The sequence below is a fragment of the Elephas maximus genome, chromosome 4 (assembly GCF_024166365.1).
Source record: "Elephas maximus indicus isolate mEleMax1 chromosome 4, mEleMax1 primary haplotype, whole genome shotgun sequence".
NCBI lineage: Eukaryota > Metazoa > Chordata > Mammalia > Proboscidea > Elephantidae > Elephas > Elephas maximus.
The window spans coordinates 184,413,390-184,436,055 of record NC_064822.1 but is presented as its reverse complement, the minus strand read 5'-3'; the positions used below and the strand labels follow the sequence as shown (position 1 = coordinate 184,436,055).

The 22,666-nt window shown below is 43.8% G+C and overlaps 1 protein-coding gene across 8 annotated transcripts in view; it reads right to left on the bottom strand.

The window, feature by feature from the left end:
• Positions 1-2,327: 2,327 nt before the first annotated feature.
• TNRC6B (trinucleotide repeat containing adaptor 6B) overlaps positions 2,328-22,666 on the bottom strand; it is a 296,019-nt gene continuing 275,680 nt past the window's right edge. For all 8 annotated transcript variants that reach the window (XM_049885184.1, XM_049885177.1, XM_049885180.1 and 5 more), the window contains 11 exons: positions 20,734-20,865; positions 20,098-20,196; positions 19,523-19,697; positions 14,385-14,522; positions 11,997-12,173; positions 10,569-10,715; positions 9,705-9,800; positions 7,132-7,356; positions 6,624-6,694; positions 3,984-4,123; positions 2,328-2,797 (listed from right to left, as the gene is read on the bottom strand). In XM_049885184.1, the coding sequence (XP_049741141.1) occupies positions 2,410-2,797; positions 3,984-4,123; positions 6,624-6,694; positions 7,132-7,356; positions 9,705-9,800; positions 10,569-10,715; positions 11,997-12,173; positions 14,385-14,522; positions 19,523-19,697; positions 20,098-20,196; positions 20,734-20,865 (1,788 nt within the window). In that variant the 3' untranslated portion in view covers positions 2,328-2,409. The remainder of the gene's footprint in view (positions 2,798-3,983; positions 4,124-6,623; positions 6,695-7,131; positions 7,357-9,704; positions 9,801-10,568; positions 10,716-11,996; positions 12,174-14,384; positions 14,523-19,522; positions 19,698-20,097; positions 20,197-20,733; positions 20,866-22,666) is intronic.

The following is a 22,666-nucleotide window of genomic DNA, read 5'->3' as shown; positions in this document are numbered from 1 at the left end:
GAGGACACAGTCATTTTCCTACAAGGCATTCAATGGGACCAAGCCAGACGCTGCCAACTCAAGTTTGACCACCTACCCACAGAGGGTCAGAAAGACTTGGATGAGCGTGTGTTCATTTGAATGATGCATGTCAATCTCTTTTGGGGCTAAGTTTATCGTCAACAGGGTAAACCAAGAAGACAACAGAGCTTCCCGTTCTTTGTCTCACAAAACCACTTCAATGCAAATAAGTGTTTTTTTGCCTTTTCCTATGACACCCACTCATCCGCCTACACACAAACACAAGCTACGAGTCAAAGACATTAGGCATTGTTGTATCCTTCACTGAAGATGCTAAATAAAGAAAAACTCCCTTGTCCTCACTAGCAGCGAGTCACCGAGGACAGCAGAGGTCTGCTCCCACCAAGGGTTGGAATGGGCAGGTATTTGCTGGTACAGAATGTCGGCACTTTATGTTAAACAGTATAATGCAGACGCGGGCTATCCACACAAGTGCTAGCACAGTACTGCTTGCTCCCCCCACCCCAGCCCGCCCAGCCCCGCTAGCCATCTGCTTCATGTAACAGGGTACCCCTTCGGATCTGCTGTAAATCTCTTCACAATAAGCAGTTTTATACATGTTGATTCCAACATCAGTACATACATGTTGGTGATAACTGTGGATTAAAAGTTGCCCCCTATTCTGCCCAGAGTACTACTACATTGACACTTAAAAAAAAAAAAAGTCTTTAAATACCGCAATTTTAAAAAAGCAACACTATAAGGGAAAAAAATAAGAGGTCCAAAAAAAAAAAAAAGGTGCAATACTTTAAATCTTTGCTAAGTTATACCTGCCTAAGCAAAACCACATACACAGGAAATACACAACACAGAGAAACAAAAGGAAACTTTCGCTTGAAGTACACACTGGTTTAAGAACATTCGTTAAGTAAACGTTTCTGTCAGTGATGGCCTGGTGCTGTAACACGCCACGGCCTGGCACAGGTAACGCTCAGCAAGAGAGGAGCAGAGAGGAAGGAGCTGCGGGTGCTTTCAGGAGGCCGCTCACAACGGACTCTCTTCTGTTTTCACACAATGAAAGAAGAGACCCAAGAGAAGTATTTAATTCGGCATTACCTGATTTTGCGATGAATTTCTCATACCTGATCACACAGGTTATGAAGTGGCAGGAAGGGGGAACACTTCTGCTTTTGAGACTTCATGTAATCCAAAGCTACTTTCTTATGTTCCCATTCCAACTAACAAAACAGGCTTGCATGGAACTCAGGAGATAGTGAGCTGTGCCTGGCGGCCACTCGTTTTAAAAACAAAAATAAACAAAAACACAGTTGCTCCAAGAGGAACTTCCTGCTCTCCTAAGGTTTTGGACTTGGCAGTGCTCCACTCTACTGCTGGGTCAGAGGAAAGCTCTGGAAAAGTCACACTGAGGCTAACTGCAAAGGTAAAGGAGCACTCTGCTGTCCTCGACAAGAAGCCCTGTTCATCCGAACGCAGCCCAGCGGAGACGCTGTAGGCGCAGTGGCTCCCGGTGCTTGTGGTGTTCTCATAGTTTAAAAAAAAAAAAATTAAAAATTAAAAAAAAAAAAAAAAACAGAAACAAAGCAGATGGCCGGCCAGCCAGCCTGTGGACTACCAGCATTGCAGCTTTCTCAGAAATCAGGGTGGGGGAAGGAGGAAGAGGAGGAGGGCAGGACAGAGGCACACACACACAGAGACAGAGGATGCACGCGAATGCACATGAACACACGTGCACACACACACCAGAACGAGCATGCCTGGGCAGTTACATGTGCCAGAACACACTGGTATTTATCAACCAGCCAATCACAAAATTTTTTCCTTGATTTTTTTTTTTTTTTTAGGTTTTTTGTGTTTTTGTTTTTAAAGTGAGGCTCCGTCAAGTCTTCCCTCCCCCCTCCCCCAACAATTCTTTTGAATTCCCCTCCCTCCCGGACATGGTAGACCTAAGGACGGAAACACACCCAGTGCAAACAAAGTTAAAAAGCTATTTTTTTTTTCAGTATATATGTTTCTTAGCAACAACTTCCGTATAACATGAAAAAAGTGAAAAACTAGAAACTAATTTTTTTACTTTTTTTGTGTTTAAATTTAAATGGTACGTGTACTCGCTTCACATTGTCTTTCTAGGTTGGCGTCCATGATTCAAGTATTTCAAGAGTGATATGTTCTCTTTTTGGATTCAGATTCCAACGAAAAAAACTGCAGTTATAAGGGAGGCAACTATGTGCTCAGACAGTCTGTCAACGACCCACCTTTTTTTCTCTCTCCGTTTTCTTTTTTCCTTTTAAAAATGTATTTATTGCAAGTTGAAAAAAAAAACGAAAAGGTCAAGTTAGTGCTGCTGCTGTTCCAAAAAAGGTCACGAGGTCAGAGTTGAAAGTTCTAAGTTCAGATTGAATCCGACCCTCCTCCCAGAAGGTCACCAGGTAGTAAAGAAGCAGGGCTGCCCATCCGATGGGGATCTTCCACGGTTGGAACTCCCCACAAGCTAGAAGAATAGTTTGGGGGCCCCCACAATGACGCGCCAGCAAGGTCGGCCCCGCTGCCGCCGCCAGCACTGCTGCTCCACTGCCCGAGCCCCGTGGACCCACCGAAGAGATTCAGCGCAGGTCCCACAGGATCCGACTGGTTCTGGCCGGTCTCCAGCGACTGCCAACCCGCGGCCGGCGCACTCGGGGCTGCTGCAGGTGCAGGGGGCTGAGCTTGTGCCAGAAAGCGGCTGACTTCATCATCAGTGGCAAACTCAGCCAGGATGGTAGTGTTTCCCAACACACACCTGGAAAAGGGGAAGGAAGAGGGATGGATTTGAGGAAAACCCCACAACCAGCATAGGGACCCAGCACTTTAAGTCCTCACTATTCAAAGTGTGGTTCTCGACTAGCTGCATCGAATCATCTGGGTTAGCTTGTTAGAATGCAGAATCTCAGGCCCCTCCCCAGGCTGACAGAACCAGAGTCCTCTTTTTTAACTGGATCTCCAAGTAATTAAGAAGTACTGATTTAAAGCAATAGAATGTCCCTAAATCTCAAAACATCCAAAGGCTATTAGAGGATACCACACATAGATGAGAAGCCCTGGGGGTGCAGCGGTTAAAGCACTCAGCTGCTAACTGAAATGTTGGTGGTTTGAACCCACCCAGTGGCTCTGTGTGAGAAAAGACCCGGTAATTTGCTCCCATAAAGATGACAGCCTAGAAAACCCTCTGGGGCAGTTCTACTCTGTCACATGAGGTCACTATGAGTCAGAATCGACTCAACAGCACCTGACAACAGCAGCAGCCAGGGAAGGGAGAAGAGGGTTGGTCCTGGAGGATCCCCACGACCAGGTTAGTGCCATGTGTTTGCCATGGGAAGGAAAAGGTCACGGCTGCCCAGGCTCAGACACATGGAGTGCTGCTCTGTCTCGGGCTGGCTTGGTACCACAGCTTCACCATCATACACTGGGCTCTGCCAAGTCTTCTGCCCTGGCATCGGTGGCCAAACGGAATCACATCAGCCTTTTCCTGCCCACCAGTTTGCCAGCTGCAGTAAGGGGACGGTCACTGTCTGATCTAGTCCGGCCTACCTCAGACACAGCCCTGCTGCCCACCGAGACCATATTTCATCATCACCTACACAGAGGACACAGTAGACAGCTGCAGTCTATTACAAAAAAGGACAGCACTTACTTAGCTTTCTCATAGTCATAAACGTTAGCATGGGTTTATGGTAGTTAACATTTACTCACTATGTCACAAACCCTTTACATTTGGAATTGTGATTACTGGCCTATGATACACAGAGGACAGTCCATCTTCAGCTAGGCAGAAAAGACCACAGTACCCACGACTTGCAATTACTTACCCGGCAGTGCTATTTTTGAGCATAATCTCCTGCATCTTTGTTTAAACTAAGCATGGGCCAGAATACTCACGTGTGCCTCTCCATGGTGTCTGTGTAAGTGGGCGCGGCTGGGATACTCACATGTGCAGTGCAGTCTGGGCCTTGGCCGCCTCCTGTTTGGTGCTGTATCGGATCAGGGCAGTGCCCTGGGTTAGATTCAGATGGAATGTCAGCAGTGGGCCATGCTGCATGCAGATCGTCCTCAAGGTTGACCCATCAATCTAGGGAACAATGACACTCATGAGACACGAACTGGAGGTGGGGTGGAAGAGCATATTTGAGAATGACGAAGACTTCTGGTGTGTAAATGGTAACAGGATTAAGAAGCCTTGGAGAGATGAATGAAAAACTCAAAGCCGGGAGAGGCTGAGAGAACAGCAAGGTCTTAAAGGCAGGTCTTAAGTCTGTTGAACACTGGGCTTGTCCTAACATGCCCATTTCAGCACACAGAAAAGGGCACACGCACACAGTGCAAAACAAAAGAATACACGTCAACCTGTGGTCTATTTTCCTTATGAGGTAAACAGTGAGCGTGCGTCAACTGGCAGAGCCTTAAAAGGTAGAACTAAGATGGCACCCAAATAAGAACTTCAGCTCTCAGCCTCACTGCTAATGTAGCATTCTTCTGCCGCCCCAGTGACCAATGCTCACAACGAGCTAATGAGAAAGACATACACAAGAAGAGCACAGCTAAACATGCGATGATTCAGAGTGCCGGTGGCTGGCCTAGCTCAAGACTATTTCAGTGTTGTCTCGCCTTGCTCCTACTTTGACCATCTCGAGGTGACTATTTCTACCTACTAGTCGTGTCCTCTGCTGCCCTCAGTCAATGTGACCAAATATGGCAGCTGCTCACCTTGGTCAGCCTCTAACCACTTAAGATGTTAGTGATTAAGGATAACATCCCTAGCTTACGACTCAGATGAACAAATCTATATACGCTGATTAATTTAACTTGTATCAAGATCTCAAGTAGGCTTATTGAAGCTGCTCCGTTCATTTCTTTTGAAGAAAACAGATTACTATTGGAATCGCCTTAAAACACTCTGCGACGGGCAGCAGCAGCGCACACATTCTGTGGTTTTACCATGGAAACCCTGCAGGATGAAAACCGACAATTCCACCTCAGCTCTTTGCTGAAGCTGACAGGAGAAACAGTTCTTAGCATCTTTTGGTGCGTGACCATCGACTACATAAGGCTGTCTAGATACATCAGCCTTCTCAGGACAGACGTCCTTTAAACAAGTTTTAGGTGGTGAAAAGTAAACGTATCCAGGTATCAAAGAGTTGGTCCTACAGCCTTCTTTTAAGCTGTGATTGAGATTAGTCTGCCATTAGGTAGTTTTGATTTTTAAAATTAATCAGTTACTTCTAATATAAACATACGCAATTTGCACATTTTATAGACATATACACATGTACTTGCTATTTTGCATGATAAAACAGAAATGAACAGCTGGTTAGCTTGCCCAGGCTCCTTTCAAAACACTGTGTCCCTTACAGCTTCTCCACTCCTAACCGCATCACATCCACCACACTGTGTGACAACTTTTAGAAATAATGAGGTATATACAGGTTTGATGATAGTCATATAATTTATTCATAGTTCAGACAACCATTAGATAAACAGCCTGGAATTTTTAGCTGAGTTGCTTAGATAACAAGGTTGAGAGCTGACCAAACCCATTCTATTAGGAACTACTTTTCTCAACATGTACCTTGAAATACGAGTCCTATGATTTATCCCCTATAAATGGTCTCACTGGGCAAATGAGTTTGGGAGAAGCTGTGGACACTCCCCTCCTGGCAGAGAACCATAACACACACTAACATGATAAAGAGTCTAAGAAGCCTGAGAGTGAAGAAACCTGTGGAGTTTTGTTTAACCAAGTGCATATTTCAAACATATGAGGCCAGAGGCCTATTAACACCCAGGGGAACACTCTGGGAAATGTTGGCTTAGTGATGTGTGCACCAATCTATGTATGAATGACATGCTGGACAATACATCCCGTGTGTCAAGGGGAGGCAGGCAAATTGACTCCTTTTAACAAGGTGTTATAAAGATCGTGCTTGTCAAGTCCAGAGGAAGGTCATGGGCTCAGCTCTGATGGGTTCATTTAACCTCACTTAGGGAGAAGATTGCTCAAGTACTCGACATGGTGCTCCTACAAACGTGTCAAGTTGTCAGGCAACCACAGTGAAAGGGAGGGGTCTAAGTGCAAATTAACCCCACCTAGGAAACGCCCTTATGACAGCATGTTAGTAGCACTATCCTCATATGCAGGGGGTAACAAACGGAAAACTAAGAGCACCCGTGTGGTCTTTATGCTATTCAACTGACAGATTTCTTTTACTGCAGAGATGGATGGCTAATCACTTAAGAAGCAAAACAATGGTTCATAGTGTGACTCTTGGGCCCTCCAGTCTTGCTGGATAACTGACATGAAAACAAGTTAATTTCTTTAACATGTGGTTAAAAATATTCTTTCTACACTCCAGATTTCAGGAGGCTGATTTAGGTAATAAGTTATCTCTGCCGAACAGAAACCACCAGAGAATACCGCCTGCTCTGTGTCATAAGCCACACTTGCTGGGTCTCTCTGCAGTGACCAGGAGATAAATGAGCTTTCCTATCTGCCAGCCATCCACATCTCTGAGATTCCTGCTCTCGTACTGTAAGGCAGTCCTACCTAGAAACCCACAAGAAAGCATGATTACCTGTGGAGTGAGATTGTGAAGAACCAGCCAGTAACTAGGACGAACCGAGCCACCGTCACTCCAGGTGGAAGCTGTAAGCAACCAGAAGAAAGATCAGGAGGACCAACCACCATGTTTAAGGAAGCACTGAGCAAGAAACACGTTCAGACAGCGAATGAGGTCTCTTCTCTCCTTTTATGTCTTCTCCCACTTCCACCTCACTTGGACCTTCTTTGCCCTAACTGAATAAACTCTCTTCCCCTAGCCCCCAATCCCTACGCATGCTCGTGCCTTATGTGCCTTATTTGCAAGACAACATCTTCTCTGCAGTTGGTCGTTTTTACTCCATCCATCTCCCTGGAAGCTCCTGGGTCTCCTTGCCTTATACTGACTGCAATTTTCCACTCAAGGGATACTTTTTCCTTTACCGACAACTCTTGTGAAGACTTCATTACATCTTCATCATTTGTGTTAGCTAACAGAAACCCCTCATAAACCAAGGTTGCTCCTTCTGGCAGGTCCTTCTCACCTGAGGCAAGCCGTGAGTCCTGTGTCCCCCACCCCCTGACCGATCGGGGTGCTGTGCTGCTCCAGGGAGATGATGGTTTGGGGTTGGTCAGACCGGGAGGTGGGCGGGGCAGCAATGTAGTGTTCCTTGAGGAAATATGGTTTTTCCACATCTTATTGGAGAGATGAGTGGGGTTGTGTCCTATGGGATCTGGGGACCATGTTGATTTGTAATCAGAGAACTTTGCTAGAAGAAGAGAAAGTTAAGGAAGGGGTGAGGTTAGATGGGTCACTTGGTCTACAAGTATACATAAACTTTGTCTACATATATAATTACATCTACAGTCATATTCTAAAAAGTAATACTAAGTACACATTTTAAGAACAGCAATGTAAAATATTGTTCTCTGACTTTATTAAATATAAAATTTTCAATAACCATTACTCTGAATTGACAAAATTATCACTCGAACTACAGATTTAATAACGAATTCTCCACTGTGCTAAAAATAACTTGAAGGGAAGACAAATTCAAGGAGAAAGTATTCCTAAAGACTTTAGGCTTATAGATATAGTACAATGTGAAACCTAGCAGGACTAAAGTATTCTATAAATGGTCACTGACTGAGTGAAAGTACAATAAAAAATTAGGCCTTTTTTGGTGCCTTGATCCAGCATATTAAGTATCAGCATTCAAACAGGTTTAAGAAAATCAACATACAATAAATATTCACTAAGGGCTTACCATGCTTAAGGCACTAAATCACTGCTCTGGGTAATATAAACACTTTTTCTCAGGAACCTCAGGTTCAGATGGGAAGGGAGAACAAATGAACAACAGAACTGGTGACGCCAGGCAGCACCATATACATTCCATCCACAGAGGAAAAAGAGAAAGCTGGGCTGTCAGCAAAGACTTGGCAAAGGTAGGTCTTGAAGGATTTACATAAATGAGTGGGCTCAGAGAGCTGAGGGAAACGCAAACCAAGGTTCAATTTTTACTCTCTCTATTCTGAATATATTTTCTTTCAATTCTGATTGAAAAACATTTCACAGAGACACAAAAGGAGGCCATGAAAGTAGGTTGGAGGCAGATTAAGATGGTACTGGGAGATTTTTTCAGTTGATTCAGCCTGTAGTGTTAAGAGTGTAAACTAGGGTGACAGCAAATAGACTGCAACAAACAAGATGGCTATAAGAGATACGACCGAAGAATCAACCCCTCGGAGGCCATGGTCACTGCCTGGGTGAAGGGAGTGAAGAGAGGGAAAGTGGGACGGATGACTGAGACTGTGTAACTCAGTACTGCATGGGGACATCATTAAAAACAATAAGGAGCTTGGTTAAAAAGGGAAGATAAAAGTATACTTCTGGTTTCAGACAAGTCTGAGGGGATTCTAGGGCCATCTATCAGGTGGATGACCAACTGCAGACAAAATAGTTCAACCTGAGATATAAACAATTAGAAGAATAAGAGTTAGGTGAAAACAAGGTTTTACACATATAGGAAGAAGTCCTATGAACAATGTGGGGTGGTGGTTAGAAACGTGGAATATTGAGTTGGCTCCTTTACACATTGCTCAGACCTGAGGCAAAGTACATCAGCTCTTTGAACCTCAGTTTCTTCATTTACAAAGTGGGGATAACAACAGAACATCCCCATAGACTTTAGTGAAGATAAAATAACAATTCATGCTTAGCATAATGCCTGGCCTGCAGGACCATTCAGTAAATGGTAGACATTGTAGCATTGCTGATACAACATGGGATGGAAAGAACGAGAAGACAATTTGTAGGCCATTAGCCTACAGTGTCTTAGTAGCTAAAGATCTATTTGCTTTATGCCTGAAGAAGAAAAAGCCTTAATGACTTTAATAGCCTAAGACTGAACTTGTGCAAGACCAACATGCCAATTACTAATAACTTATGTACTGATCTATAAGGCATTGTGCTGAGTGACTTCAAAGGCTTTATTATACCCATCAACTTTTTATTTTTTATTGTCTTTCTAAAACAAACAAATAAACATAAGGAACTCAACAACTGTAGTTGGCAGAAGTAAGTGAGTTCCCCTCCACTTCTCTGGCCAGCTTTCCTTAGCCTCTGTCTACAAGAGGACAGATTTCTAGGGAACGAAAGCTACAATTGGCTGCCTTAGGAATAACAACGTATAACAGTTGGTTCTTCTCATGGCCCTTGATCCCCCCTGGCCGAATGGTCAGAAGAAAAACACATGTGTCATTAAGACAGGACCTCTTATGAACACCCACAGCACCCTTCAGCTGTGTCATTATCTGCCTTGTCCTAAAGCTGTATTTGTCTCATCCTCCCTCTGTGAAACTAGCAGCTCCCTGAGGACTGGCCCAACACAAAAGGTGTGCCCGTGAAAGTCTGTTCCACTGAAGTAGGGATTCACTTCTATATAGCAGATATTGAGAAGGGAAATAAAATGAACAACTTTGAGATAATCCATGCTGACCTATGCTATTCAACTTTTGTAAAAGGATTTCTTAAGAAATAAATTCCAATTGCCTTTATAGAAAGGAATCTGATAGAAAATGCTAACCAAAAGGAAACAATAGGTCCCACTCATACCTGAAGTACTATGAACGTTGGTAAAGGAGTTGTCAGAGGCACTGTAGGGCCAGGCACCAGGTGAAGGCAGCGAGGTGTTGAGGGAAGAATTAGACCCTTTGGAGGATGACAAACAGAGAAGAAGAAAACATTGCAAATAAATGTCAGTATAACCAGTAAAATCCAGACAGTATCTCACTTAATCTTCAGTAGAAGAGGGAACAAAAAACATCTAAAGGACAAAAACATTAAAAGCTATGTACTTTTTTTTTTTTTAATTTTTACAGTGCTTTAAGTGGAAGTTTACGAATCAAGTCAGTCTCTCATACAAAAATTTATATACGCCTTGCTATATACACTCCTAGTTGCTCTCCCCTTAATGAGACAGCACACTCCTTCTCTCTACTCTCCATTTTCGTGTACATTCGGCCAGCTTCTGACCCCCTCTGCCCTCTTGTCTCCCCTCCAGATAGGAGCTGCCCACATAGTCTCATGTGTCTCCTTGATCCAAGAAGCTCACTCCTCACCTTTTTCTATCCCATAGTCCAGTCCAATCCCTGTCTGAAGAGTTGGCTTTGGGAATGGTTCCTGTCTTGGGCTAACAGAAGGTCTGGGGACCATGACCTCCGGGGTCCTTCTAGTCTCAGTCAGGCCATTAAATCTGGTCTTTTTACTAGAATTTGGGGTCTGCATCCCACTGCTCTCCTGCTCCCTCAGGGGGTTCTCTGTTGTGTTCCCTGTCAGGGCAGTCATCGGTAAAAGCTACATATTCTTACGTTTTCAGGTTTAATTATTAGGTACTACCAAATACAAAAGAACCCACAGACAGACACATCGGAAAATGCAGACTGTTGAATAAACGTGGAGAGTGTTTCACTTATTTACCTGTGGTGTTATCCCGCAGAAGTTGGTGGTCAGTATCTACAATGGGAGATGTGGCTGTACCCCCCAGCACACTTCCTGGGGTGACATAGGGGTCAGATTCAGGGTCAATGTTTTGGATACCTTTCCATGGCACTCCTGGTTGGAATTCTGAGACAAGGAGAACAAACAATTAGGGGTAGGAGGTTGTTCAAAAAATGATAAAGTTACTTTCTGCTGTGGGAAACGGGTCTGTGAGAAGGCTAAACACTGATCTATTTTACTGCAGATTTTCATCATGAAGTAAAAAAAACCGGTATGAACACCTCCTCTTCCAGCAGTATCTGCATCTTTGTGTTACAATAACATTGTTGACCTTCTGTCTGTCTGTTGTAGTGAACTTGGAGCCACTGCTTATCAACACCTGGTCCCAGTACCCTGATCTTCCTGCTCCCAGAGAGATGAAGGCCTGAAGGTAGGGAAGGTGGGATTAAGTTCTCTGGTGCTCATCAGAGGTTGTCCTGGCATCTAGGCCAAGAACGGGGAGACAATCTGGGGTGGAGATCAGTGACCCGTCCCATTTCCATCACCAGAAACTGGTGGAGAACACACCAAAGAAAATGTATACAAATGACCATCACTACACAGGCATCCAGGAATAATTTGGCTCATCATATAAAATGCCTAGAATATATCTGAGAGGTTACTTTTTTTTTTTTTTGGTCAATTTAAATCATTTTTAAAGCTATGTGGTAGAATGAATAAATTTTTATTTTCCTAATCATGCTGAGGAAGAATAACATGCATTATGACCCAACTTTAATAAAATTAAACTATACATATTTGTATCACAAATACACATGTACAGAAAGAGGTCCAGAAGAACAGCTACCAAATTCTTGGAATTATCGATTTTCATTTTAGTTTGAATTTTTCTATAATGAAAATAGATTACTTATATCAAAAAGAAAAATATTTGACCAACAATCTCATTGCACCCACTATTGCGTATCTGCAACCTAACTAATAACACATACTTGCTTAATGAATAAACAGATCAATTCAATGGACACTTCAAAGAGCCCAGGTTCCAGGCATCTTGTCCACGGGATGAATGTCAAGTGTTAGGTCAAATGTCACCTTCCTTGGCCTTCAGATCTCACTCCTCCTAACTTCCTTGGGTAATAGGCCTGGGCGATATTTACCACACAGTAACTTACTATGTAGCTGATGATCAGAGTTCACACCTTGTCGACTAAACGCTAGAGAAAACCCTCTATCTGCACACAGTACACAGCACATGCCTGGCTTTTATCAGACAATAGTTACTGAATGAAAAAATAAAATTGAGCAGCTTTAGTAAAGTGGGTTGCAAAAGCAATGTGTTCAGAATCTGAAATTAACAATGAAAACAAAAATGCTATCCCAGAGAAAGCATTTCCTGGACAATACCTGGAGGCCAACTGGCATTGCTGGATTTACTTCCGATTTTATTTGTTGGTGGAGATTTGGCAGGTAACCAGCTATCACCAGCAGGACCCGTATGGCCACCCAGTGTGTCACCCGGGATGATATCAAACTGGTTGTATGGTGACCCTCCTCGGGTCTTACCAGGGGCCACTATAGCGCCTGAGAAAGGAGGGAAAAATTAATTCACACTCAGAAAGGGCTCCTGTGAACAGAACTTGTCTATCTTTAATTCTGAGTAACTCAAACGAATACAGTATTCTAAGCTTATGCAGTAAAAAAAGAGCACTAGAATAAGTGGCGGCCTTTAACTCAGTATATAGTTAATAAGCAGAACCACCAGCACAATTCATTTCACCTGTCTTGAGCCTCAATTTCTCATGCACACAGGACTGTTCTCGTTCTTGCATATTCCTTTTAGTTTTAAAATTTTATGGCCGTACGAATTAACGGAACTTTCACAAACTAGGAAGCATACCATTATCCCCATAGTATCCAGGCTAGTGACTCATAAGTGAGAAACAGGAAAAATACTAAACAATTTACTGCAGAAGAGAGGGTTTTTTCACTACATTTCTACAGACGTTTCCCACTGAGCCCTTCAGTGCTGACCGGGCCTGCTGCAGCTCAAGAGGCAGGGTGAAGAGAGAGCCCAGCGGCCAGAAACGCATCTGCAGTTGCTTTAAATTCCAAGGCAATGAGATGGCGTTCCCACACAGGGGCTCTGCCGGTACAAAACCAGCAATGACCACTGCGGCCTCGAGAGCCAGGGCCTCACACGCGAACAGCAAAGGCTTTGTCGCCACTCTCCTGAGAGCGTGTCAGTGGTTTTGTCAGTGCCCCCTTTCTACATTTTATAGGCTATGGGGCAGGAAAAACATTAAAAGCTTAAAATTCCCTCAAACTAAAACTAACCAAAAAAAACTAAACAAAATTACAGGCATCTGTGAGCTACCATTCCACTTATTTCTCAAATGAATTTTACCTGCTGTATTATGTCATTTGATCTATTCTTAGTGTGTTTAGAAACAGATAAAATTATTTCCAGAATCATGTATCAAAATCTTTGTTTAAATATTGGTAAAAAAAATCACCTCTTTGGTTTGGTCTAGCAGGAGTATTATCAAGACTATCTCCCTGTCATTTGCTTGTCTGGAAAAAAGCCACTGGCAAAAATCTGGCTTGAGGGTCCATTATGGTGAAGTAGTAGAAAATGAAACACTCAATTACCCTGGAGACTGCTAAGGAAGTAGGGAAATATTATTTATAACCTCTAAAAAGGCAAGTGGATACCCTACCTTTGAGATATCCTCTCACAGGCCATTTTGTATTTACTATCATGCACCTATCGTGTCCTTGGAGACAAGGGCACCCAGTGAATCATCAGTCTAAGGAAGTAGTGAAAATGCCCAAAGCAAAAGATGACACTGTGCTCGGATTATTCAGGCCAGAAACAGACTTTATAATTTCAATAAATCATTCTTGACTTCGTGGCACAAAGTCAAATGATAACACCTTGGGATACCAGGTGGAGGACGCCATGCAGCCACTTCACCAACCTCTTGGATGGGCACATTAGAGAGCGGTTTATAAAGGAAACCAGAAAGGGGCTTCATACTGAATGACTTGGCCGGGGCTGAGGCCTGCCAAGAGCGCCAATAGGAATGGCCAGACACCGATTTACACTTGGTTCTCACGGGTACAGTTGAGTCCAGCTGAATTACTGTCAAACAAAGCAAACATTGACACAAAGGCTGAAGGAAGGTTCTGAGACCCTGAATCTGTTTTACAGGGAACTGGGGAAGAACTGACAGCCCACATTCAAGATCAAAGCCTGCGGTGCCCGCAAGTGCTGTCTCTGCAGACACTGTAGGTCACAAACAAGGAAGTTCTGCGGAAAGTTCCAATCTCATGTATGGACCTGTTAGTCGTCTTTTGGAGATTAAAGGGCAAAAAATTTTTTTAAAAGCTGCTGGACTTCATATAGGTCAAACAATCAACATACGTGCTCAGTGTGCTCTCCTGCACCACAAAACAAAAAACTCAACAACTGATTCTGTCCTGTCAGCCAATTTATTAGGGTTTTACCATATGGAGCCCCAGGTTCACTGCCACTGTAATGGCCCTCAATCCCCCGGGCCGGTGGGAAATCCTCTGCCCAGTCAGAACCAGCACTTCTAGGCTTTTTGTAATTTGACATACATATAACCCAGCTTTCCTATCCTCGGTGATCTTAAAAATCTAGGAAAAAATCAAGAGGCTTGTTAGAAAAAAGCTGAAGATCTATGTTTCAAGATAATTTTATAGGATGCTTCCCCCAGGTCAGGTGAGGGTCAAAATGGCTCCAACTCACAATGCTTAGCTTGCTCTTACCATTTTTGTGCATATTGGCTTCCTGTGTGGCTACAGAGGGCAGTCCCTCCATCATGGAGGTCCACTGTTTGAAGCGAGACTCGGTTCCAGCCTCCTTCCCACCAACCATGCCATAGTCCATGCCGCCAGAGCTGAAGCCTAAAAGGCAGAACCACATTTTATGTCTTTCTGTACACTTCCATATCAACAACCAGGAATTCTGAGGTAGAGGCCATGAACTGCTTTTATTCGCCACTCAAAGACTAATTCACATGAGCTTTTCCCTGCTCAGAAATAAGAGTTTTGATTCAAAACTCAGCTCTTGGCTCCTATTTGTTAAAAAAGTGATGACTTCCTTAAGTATGAAAAAAATGTTTGGGTTCCTTCTAATTAAGACTACCTCAGTACACCTGCACATTCACTTATTCAAACAGCTAACATTTGGAGCAGACAGTAGGCCAGGGCCAGGGATTCTCCAACTGAGATGGAGATGTCCACATACCACACCAATGTGGTGTAGGGGGAAGCCGAAGGACTGTGGTAAGGGCACCTGGAGGAGAAAGGCCTCACAGAAGAAGCAGTAAATGATTAGGACCTAAGGACAGGTATTCAAGGAAGTAAGGGAAATAAAGCACAAAAGCTCTGGCTCATGACAGTCAGCATGTTTAAGAGTGGTGAGAAGTTCACTGAATCCGTAAAGCGAGGTGGAGAGTGGTAGGAAAAGAGGAAGAAATGAAGAGTCCATGTCGTGTAAACTCCTTATACATGAAGCCAACCAATTTGGACCTTTCTTCTCTAAGGTGGAAGATAAAGAAATTTTTAAGTGAGAGAGAGAGATAACCAGATGCGTGTTTTAGAAAGAGAACTGGCAGTGTGAGAATGGCAGGGTGGGTGTGTGAAGAGAATTCGAGAGATCAACTTGAAGGAGGTCTTGGGGCTTGCGTTGGTAGGTAGGTAGAGTTCAGTGTTTACTTTGCCATGAGCCCTGGGCAAATCTCAGGAATTAGGCCCTTAGCAAGAGTCCGGGTGGGGACTTTGTTACAACTGCACGGGGCTGGGCAGGTGAAAGCCACACAGCAAGGCTTGTGGATGTGGCCTCCTAGGGCCCATTGTCCCTCCTGGGTCAGAACACTTCCTTAAACGGTCTCTCAAAAAAGTAAAATAAAGGACTAAAACGAACATTTGAAACTGGGGAGGGGAGAGGAAGAACAAGGAGCAGCTACAGGCACAAAGGGACGTAGCAGGGTTCCACCACTCCAAAGCCCAGGGGCCCGCAGGAACCCAAAGCCAGGCCCGACTCCACCCTGTCCCCACATTGCTCTCTAATCATCCAGAGACACTGTTCTCTCCTCCCCCACCCCTAATGTTTTACTAGCCCTCCAGTTCCATTTACCCAAACCCCACTGAGGGCCCACGTCATGGTTTTCTCCTCTGTGCTTATCCTAGTTGTCTGAGCTAGCTTTATAAATCTGTTCTAAAATCTACCTGACCTATGTTTGAGACGTTGCTATTTATATAAAGAACACTGTTCCATCACACTCTAACTGAATTTACTAATCAAAGTCACTGCAAGGAGGTGGAGGAGGGAAGGTAGAAATCCTTGGAATGAGATAGAAATATTCTGAATTAGATGACTTAAAAAGAAAAAGGATATAAGATAGTTTTCTTTTCGTGTCTTACGTAGCTTAAATGAAACGATGGACAGACAGGGAGGTAGAAAAGGACAAAAGCTTTCTCTGACCCAGGCTTTTATGGAACGAGCCGCTTCCTCTGTGGGAAAATGGCACCTCTGCCTTTGACAGAGAAAACCGGCCCGAGGTACTTGGCTTCCCAGCTGTCTGAAAACTCAGTTCCACTCATGGAGAAAGAACTTTTGGGAAAAAAACCCTAGGATTCTGGCTAAGATTAAAAACTTATAGTTCTAAGATAAGGAATTATTCTTCAGAGATTATCTCTGAAGTTGCTCTAAAATTTATTTAAAACTCATAGTGAATTAATGTCACATAATTTCATCTTATTAGAGTTCTTTTAGGAGTCCTGGTAGCACGGTGGTTAAGCGCTCAGCTGCTAACAGAAAGTTCAAACCCACCAGCTGTGCCTCAGAAGAAAGACGTGGCAGTCTGCTTCTGAAAAGATGACAGCCTCGGAGACCGGGGGGGGGGGGGGGTGGTATGGGCAGGGGGGCAGTTCTACTCTGTCCTACAGGGTAGCTATGAGTCTGAATCGACTTGACAGCAATGGGTTTTGGCTTAGGGGCCCAGAGGACTAGTACTTCCAGGGAATTGTATCAGGGCATTACTTGAAACTGTGGGACAAACTGATCATGAGGATAAAACATATGTAAGGCCCAATTTATATGTTCATTAGTCCTACCCCCGACAGAAAGGGTCTTGTTTCTCTTTCTCTCTGACTTCCATCCAATATTGCACAGTACCACCCTTGTCCTGTTTGCATTTTTAAAAACCAAGATTTCTTTTTATTTATGCACACATGTGTATCACACATAAGGCCAGATGACTTCAATTTTACCAGAGACCCTTAGCCGCTGGGCAAGCCCACTTCTGGCAAGTGTGCTAACCAGTGCTGCACTTCTCTATGTCTTTTTAAATAAAAGGCAGATTATAAACAAGTCACACCTAACATAATAAAGACCTAATAGTAGGAATTTGTTCATTTTTTAATAAGTTAACCCACTGCCGTCAAGTCGATTCTGACTCACAGTGATCCCACAGGACAGAGTAGAACGGCCCTGTAGAGTTTCCAAGGAGAGCCTGGCGGATTCGAACTGCCGAACCTTTTGGTTAGCAGCCATACACTTAACCGCTACGCCACCAGGGTTTCTGTTTAATAAGTTATAAAACGTAAATGTAAGTCAATATGCTGTTGCTTCCTAACTTGGAGTAATGAAATGCACAACTAAATTCATAAGCTATTTATGAAAGAAGATGTTAAAACACGTGAAGTTTCTTCAGAAACACGTATGTATGTGTCTGCTGGACTCTGGTCACCGGCCCCCAGGAAGGAGCAAGAATCAAGAACAGTAATCAGAAATAACACCAGTAATCCAACAGGACATCGTAAGAGAGGTACGTGCTGCTACGAACCAACACATTTGCAGCCAACACATAGTTTTATTTTCAAATAAGAGGCAGAACATACTAACCATTGTAAGGCCTGACTGTTATTGGAAGAAACACATCATGTAATTTTGGGTTTTGAACATCTAACTAAGGGAGCCCTGGTGGCACAGTGGTTAAGAGCTCAGCTGCTAACCAAAAGTTTGGCAGTTTGAATCCACCAGTTGCTCCTTAGAAAACCTATGGAGCAGTTCTACTCTGTCCTATAGGGTCACTATGAGTCGGAATTGACACAACGACAAAAGGTTTGGTTTTTGGTTTAACTAAGGTGTGCCCAGTCTAAAAGAAGTGACATGAAAGTTCTTCCACAGGCTTTACCTGGTACATTCTCAAAACATTTTTATATCTGAAAAAATCTGCACCACTAACCTATGCTGGTCAAGCCGCTCGGAGGTGCTTTTCTTTCCAGCTAATGACACATCCCAGGGATGAGCACCAAGAAGAGCGGAAAAGACCTGCTTGTGTTAACGAACGTGAGAGCTGCTTTGGGCTTTCACACGCTCTCTCTGCTCTGCACCAACTGGGCTCTACCTCAGGAACTAAGCACTCTGATGAATGGGGAAGGAGGAGCGACAGCTGCCCTGCTCTATTATTACACATTGTGTCTCAATCAGGACAACTCAACACGTACCAAAAAACCCAAATCTTAAGCCCAGCCTCATCCTCCAGAAAATGAGGGAGAAGGCGGAGACTGGGAGCCGAGGGGGTAACGGCAGTTTCATCGATCACTAAGGAAAGCTTCCCCCTTGCTTGGTGCTCTGGCATTCTACACCCCAGATAAGCACACCTAGGAAGATGTGGGATGGGTGAAGAGCTTGCCCTTCTTTTCCGTCAAGTGGAAGAGAGGTTATCTTGACCTTAAGTCAGTTCTCAGGAGATCATTTTTAAGAGATAGCCGACCTGGTGGAAGCTGAGGATGTGGAAATGAATTCCCTTAAACCTAACCCAGATCATGGATGGCTTGAAGTCTTTGCTCATTCCTGTATGTGGCCAGCCCAGCTGGAAGGTCACCCAACTACCAGAGAGTAGGGCGATGTGGCCAGGATCACTCTGTCACCTTAGAGTATGGTTTCAGGTTCTCCTAGCTCTTATTTTCCAATTTGCCAAGAACAGTGTCGATTTACCTAAAATGTCAATGTTGTCAGGTTAAGAAACCCGCCGTGGTATGTGATGGCTTTTTAACTTTTATTTTTAATTTCAATCTCTGCTGCCTCACTGATGAAATTCTGCTTACAACACGCTCCCCAGTTCTGACAGAGCTGCCGTTTGCTTGCCAAAAGATTCTTGATGAATGTCACAGGTATAACGTTACTCGTGCTGATTCTATTTAAATCAGATGCAATACTAATACCAGATGAATTTTATCGGCTTGCCCTGTAATTTTAGTACCTCATGCTTTTTCAAGAGAAGGCAATTTTATCGGTAGAGCTGAACACTTCCACTTGTACACATGTGAAGAGATCGTGATCTCAGACATACACAGCGCTCACAGCATAGACAACTACGTTTAACCTGGCTTTTAGAAATTCCTGGTGGTAGGAGAGCAGCTGCCGTTCATAAGCATGCTACAGGGAAAGCCTGCTTCAGAGCCAAGAGAGATTGGAGCTTCGGAAAATCTAGGAAACTATCTGTGCCTGAGATTTCTCTTCTGTAAAACAGGGATAAGAATATCCACCTCATATAACAAGAGAAAAAAAAAAATCAAACCTGCTGCTCAAGTCGATTCCGACTCACAGCTACCTATAGGACAGAGCAGAACTACCCCACAGGGTTTTGAAGGCTGTATATCTTTAGAGAAAAATACTGACAGATCTTTCTTCCACGGAGCAGCTGGGAGGTTCGAACCACCGACCGTTTGGTTGGCAGCTGAGCATTTTAACCACGGTGTCACCAGGGCTCCCTTCTACTCCTACAGCTGTGGTAAGGATGGAGCATAATGGGAGTCCAGCTTCTAACACAGGCCTAGGACATGACACTTAGATTAAAAAAAGAAAAACGGTAGTTTTCATCACCAAGACTTACCAGAACCATATCCAGGTATTGGCCCTTTGGTTTGAAGGTCTGGGAGGCCCACATTCAGAGTGTTGGGTACCATGTTGTCCAGATGGGACTTGGGCCCAACAGGATGAGATGGCGAATGCTTCATGCTAGGCTGCCTCTGCTGCTGCTGCTGAAGAGCACTCACCATCCGAGCAAGCTGCCGGGGAGTGAGGGTGGCAGGGGAGCCAGGTGGAGGAGGAGGCCCAAGGGAAAGCAGAAAAATGATCAGCTTGAATACCCAGAACGTCACAGGAAAAGGCTGCATATGATTCCTTCTTGCTATTAAGGAGGTTAAAGAGAGATGCACTCCTCACAGAGATTACTAGAGGGACCCTTCCGATCCCACACCTACACTATTGCCATGGAGTCCATCCCAACTCACGGCGACCCCAGGTGCCAGAGTAGAACTGAGCTCCACAGGGTTTTCAGTGGCTGCAATCTTAAGGAAGGAGATCACTGGACCTTCCTCTGCAGTGCTGGGTAGATCTGAACTGCTAACCTTGCAATTTGAAGCCGAGCGCCAACCCCACACCTGCAACTGACGAGAAGGCATGTACCTGCTGCTCCTGCTGCTGGCGCACAGCTTGAGAAATCTTTCTCTGGTTCTGCAACAACTGCTGCTGTTGCTGCTGCTGCTGCAAGAGAAGCTGACATGCCTACAAAACAAGAGACGCGACCGAGCAGCTCCTGAGCTTCGCTTGCTGAGGACACTGAACGGGTCTGTGAAATGCATTAAGGTCACTAATTCCAGAGGACCAACGAGGAAAGCATCATCACGCTTCTGGTCTACCGGTCACCTTCACCTCCAGCTAAGCTCATCTATCAACCTTCGTTGTCATTAGATGCCACAGAGTTGATTCCAATTCCCCATGTGGCAGAGGAGAACTGCTCCGCAGGGTTTTCAAGGCTGTAATCTTTACAGAGCAGACTGCCAGGTCTTTCTCCCACAGACCTGCTCGGTGGGTTCGAACTGCCAACCTTTTGGTCAGCAGCCAAGCGCTTAACAGCTATGCCACCAGGGCTCCTCTCCACCAACACTTAAGCACACTCAATAGTTTGGACAGAAGTGTGAACTGGTAATCTCTAACCAAAAAAACTGGCAAAAAAGATAAATGAAGCAAATCAGGACTAAAGAAAGCGACAAAAAAATCTTGCAAATAATCTTTTCAGCTATAGGAGGAAAATCTACTTACCAACTGAAACTGGGGAATCTGTGGAAGCTGGCTCAGCATGGCAATTTGTTGAGGAGATAACTGGGGCCCCACATTGAAGAGGCCTGGACTCAGGCCACTGTTGGGAAACTGCTTGAGCATTGAGGCAGAAACCTAGATACATGCACACACAAAGACAGAGCTTTCAGAATTTATCACAACAACGCATTTTCTGTGAAGAGGATTTTGATACATCTAAGGCAAGTGCTATCAACTTCTTCCTTGAAAAATGTTTATGGAAACTGGTATACGCTTGGGGGAAACACACCGAAGTATTCTCTCAGCAACAAGACTGTAAGAGCTTCTTAGTCTCTTCGTTAGGCTTTCCCAATTTTTCTACAATAAAAATTGTGAATTTTATAAACAGGAAAATACCTGCACAAAAAAATTTTTTTATGTGAAAGTATGGCTTTTGTCTAACTGAGAAGTTATTACTGGGAGTCTGCCGTAAGGTAAAATATACTGAACTGCATAAAGCTAATAAATGCTTAAAAGGTTAAGTATTCCAAAGATTAAGTATTCCTGTTATACAAATGATAAAAATATACTAACTTGTAAAGCACCACACTGGAGTTTCAACTCATGACTTTCCCATACTGAATATACACAGAGTTGCAGAGAGCCAATGGGGAGGGGTCCACAGGTGCTGCCCTCATTCTCTCCATGCTTTCAGGAGTGAACGGAGCTAGGCTGTGGGGCCCTCCGTTGACAGGAGAAGAACACCTTCCCATTCTCTGAACTGCTTGTTAAAAGATTTTTCAGCTGGGCTGGAATGAGTTTCCCTGTGCTTTCATCCACTGACGCCACCGGATCCCCTTGGGGCTGTGGAGAACAAATTTCCTCCCTCATCCATGAGTGGCAAATAGGACACTGGTTTAGAAGTTCGGCTCTAGAGCCAGAATGCCTGGGTTTATATCCCAGCTCCGCCATCTCTAAGCTGTGTGACCTGGAGCAAGTTGCTTATTTAACCTTTCTGAGCCTCAATGCTCTCATCTTAAAATTAGAATAATACCAACTTCAGTACACTGTTTGAGGATTTTGTTAAATGCTTAGAAACGTACTCAATAAATGTTCATATTATTCTACAAGACAATTCTTCAAATGTCTAGAGACAAATGATTACAGTTCTCCTGCATCTTACCTCCAGCCTAAATATGACCAGTTCTTTCACCTGTATCTCAATGAATTTCTTGATACAGAGTCCACAACAGAAAGCTACTTTCTAGATCAGGGTATCTCTACTCTTCTGATAAAAGTCATGCTTTTATTAACAGTACCTAAGATCTCAGTTTCTCTTGTGATCCCATCATAACTCCTACTGACTGTCAATTAAAATCTACACTATTTTAAAATATGTTTTGCAGTTGAATCATACCTCCCCCCATGTAATAGTTAAGCAGCTGGTTTAAAAAAAAATCTTTAGTAATTTATCCAAGCTTAGAACCTTGCATTTACCTTTATGTGCCTGGTACATAGCAGATGCTCAATAAATACTTATTCAACAAACAGGTCTCTATTACGTTCTAATTTGTCAAGAGTTGGCCCAAGTTCTTTTTAATCCTGTTATTCCATTTATTCTGTTTGTGTTCCCCCCATGTGGTCGGAATGTTGAACTTGACAGAGCTAGGGATAATCTAGTAGCATGCCGCTAAAAACTTCCTTCCAACCTGAAACTCATCAGCTCGGGAAGAGTCACCCATTTATTAATTTACACAATGGTTTTACTGTAGCATGTAGCCTGTATTCTTCCACCTCATCCAAAACAATGAAGCAGCTTGTTAAATGGACTGCTGAAATAAAGATACGATGACTATTATCGTTTTTTATGATCCAATATTTCTTACTTATCAATGAAGGAAATGAGTCAAGTTGAAGCTTGTAGCAAACTCTGATTACTGATTCCTATCCTAGGTGC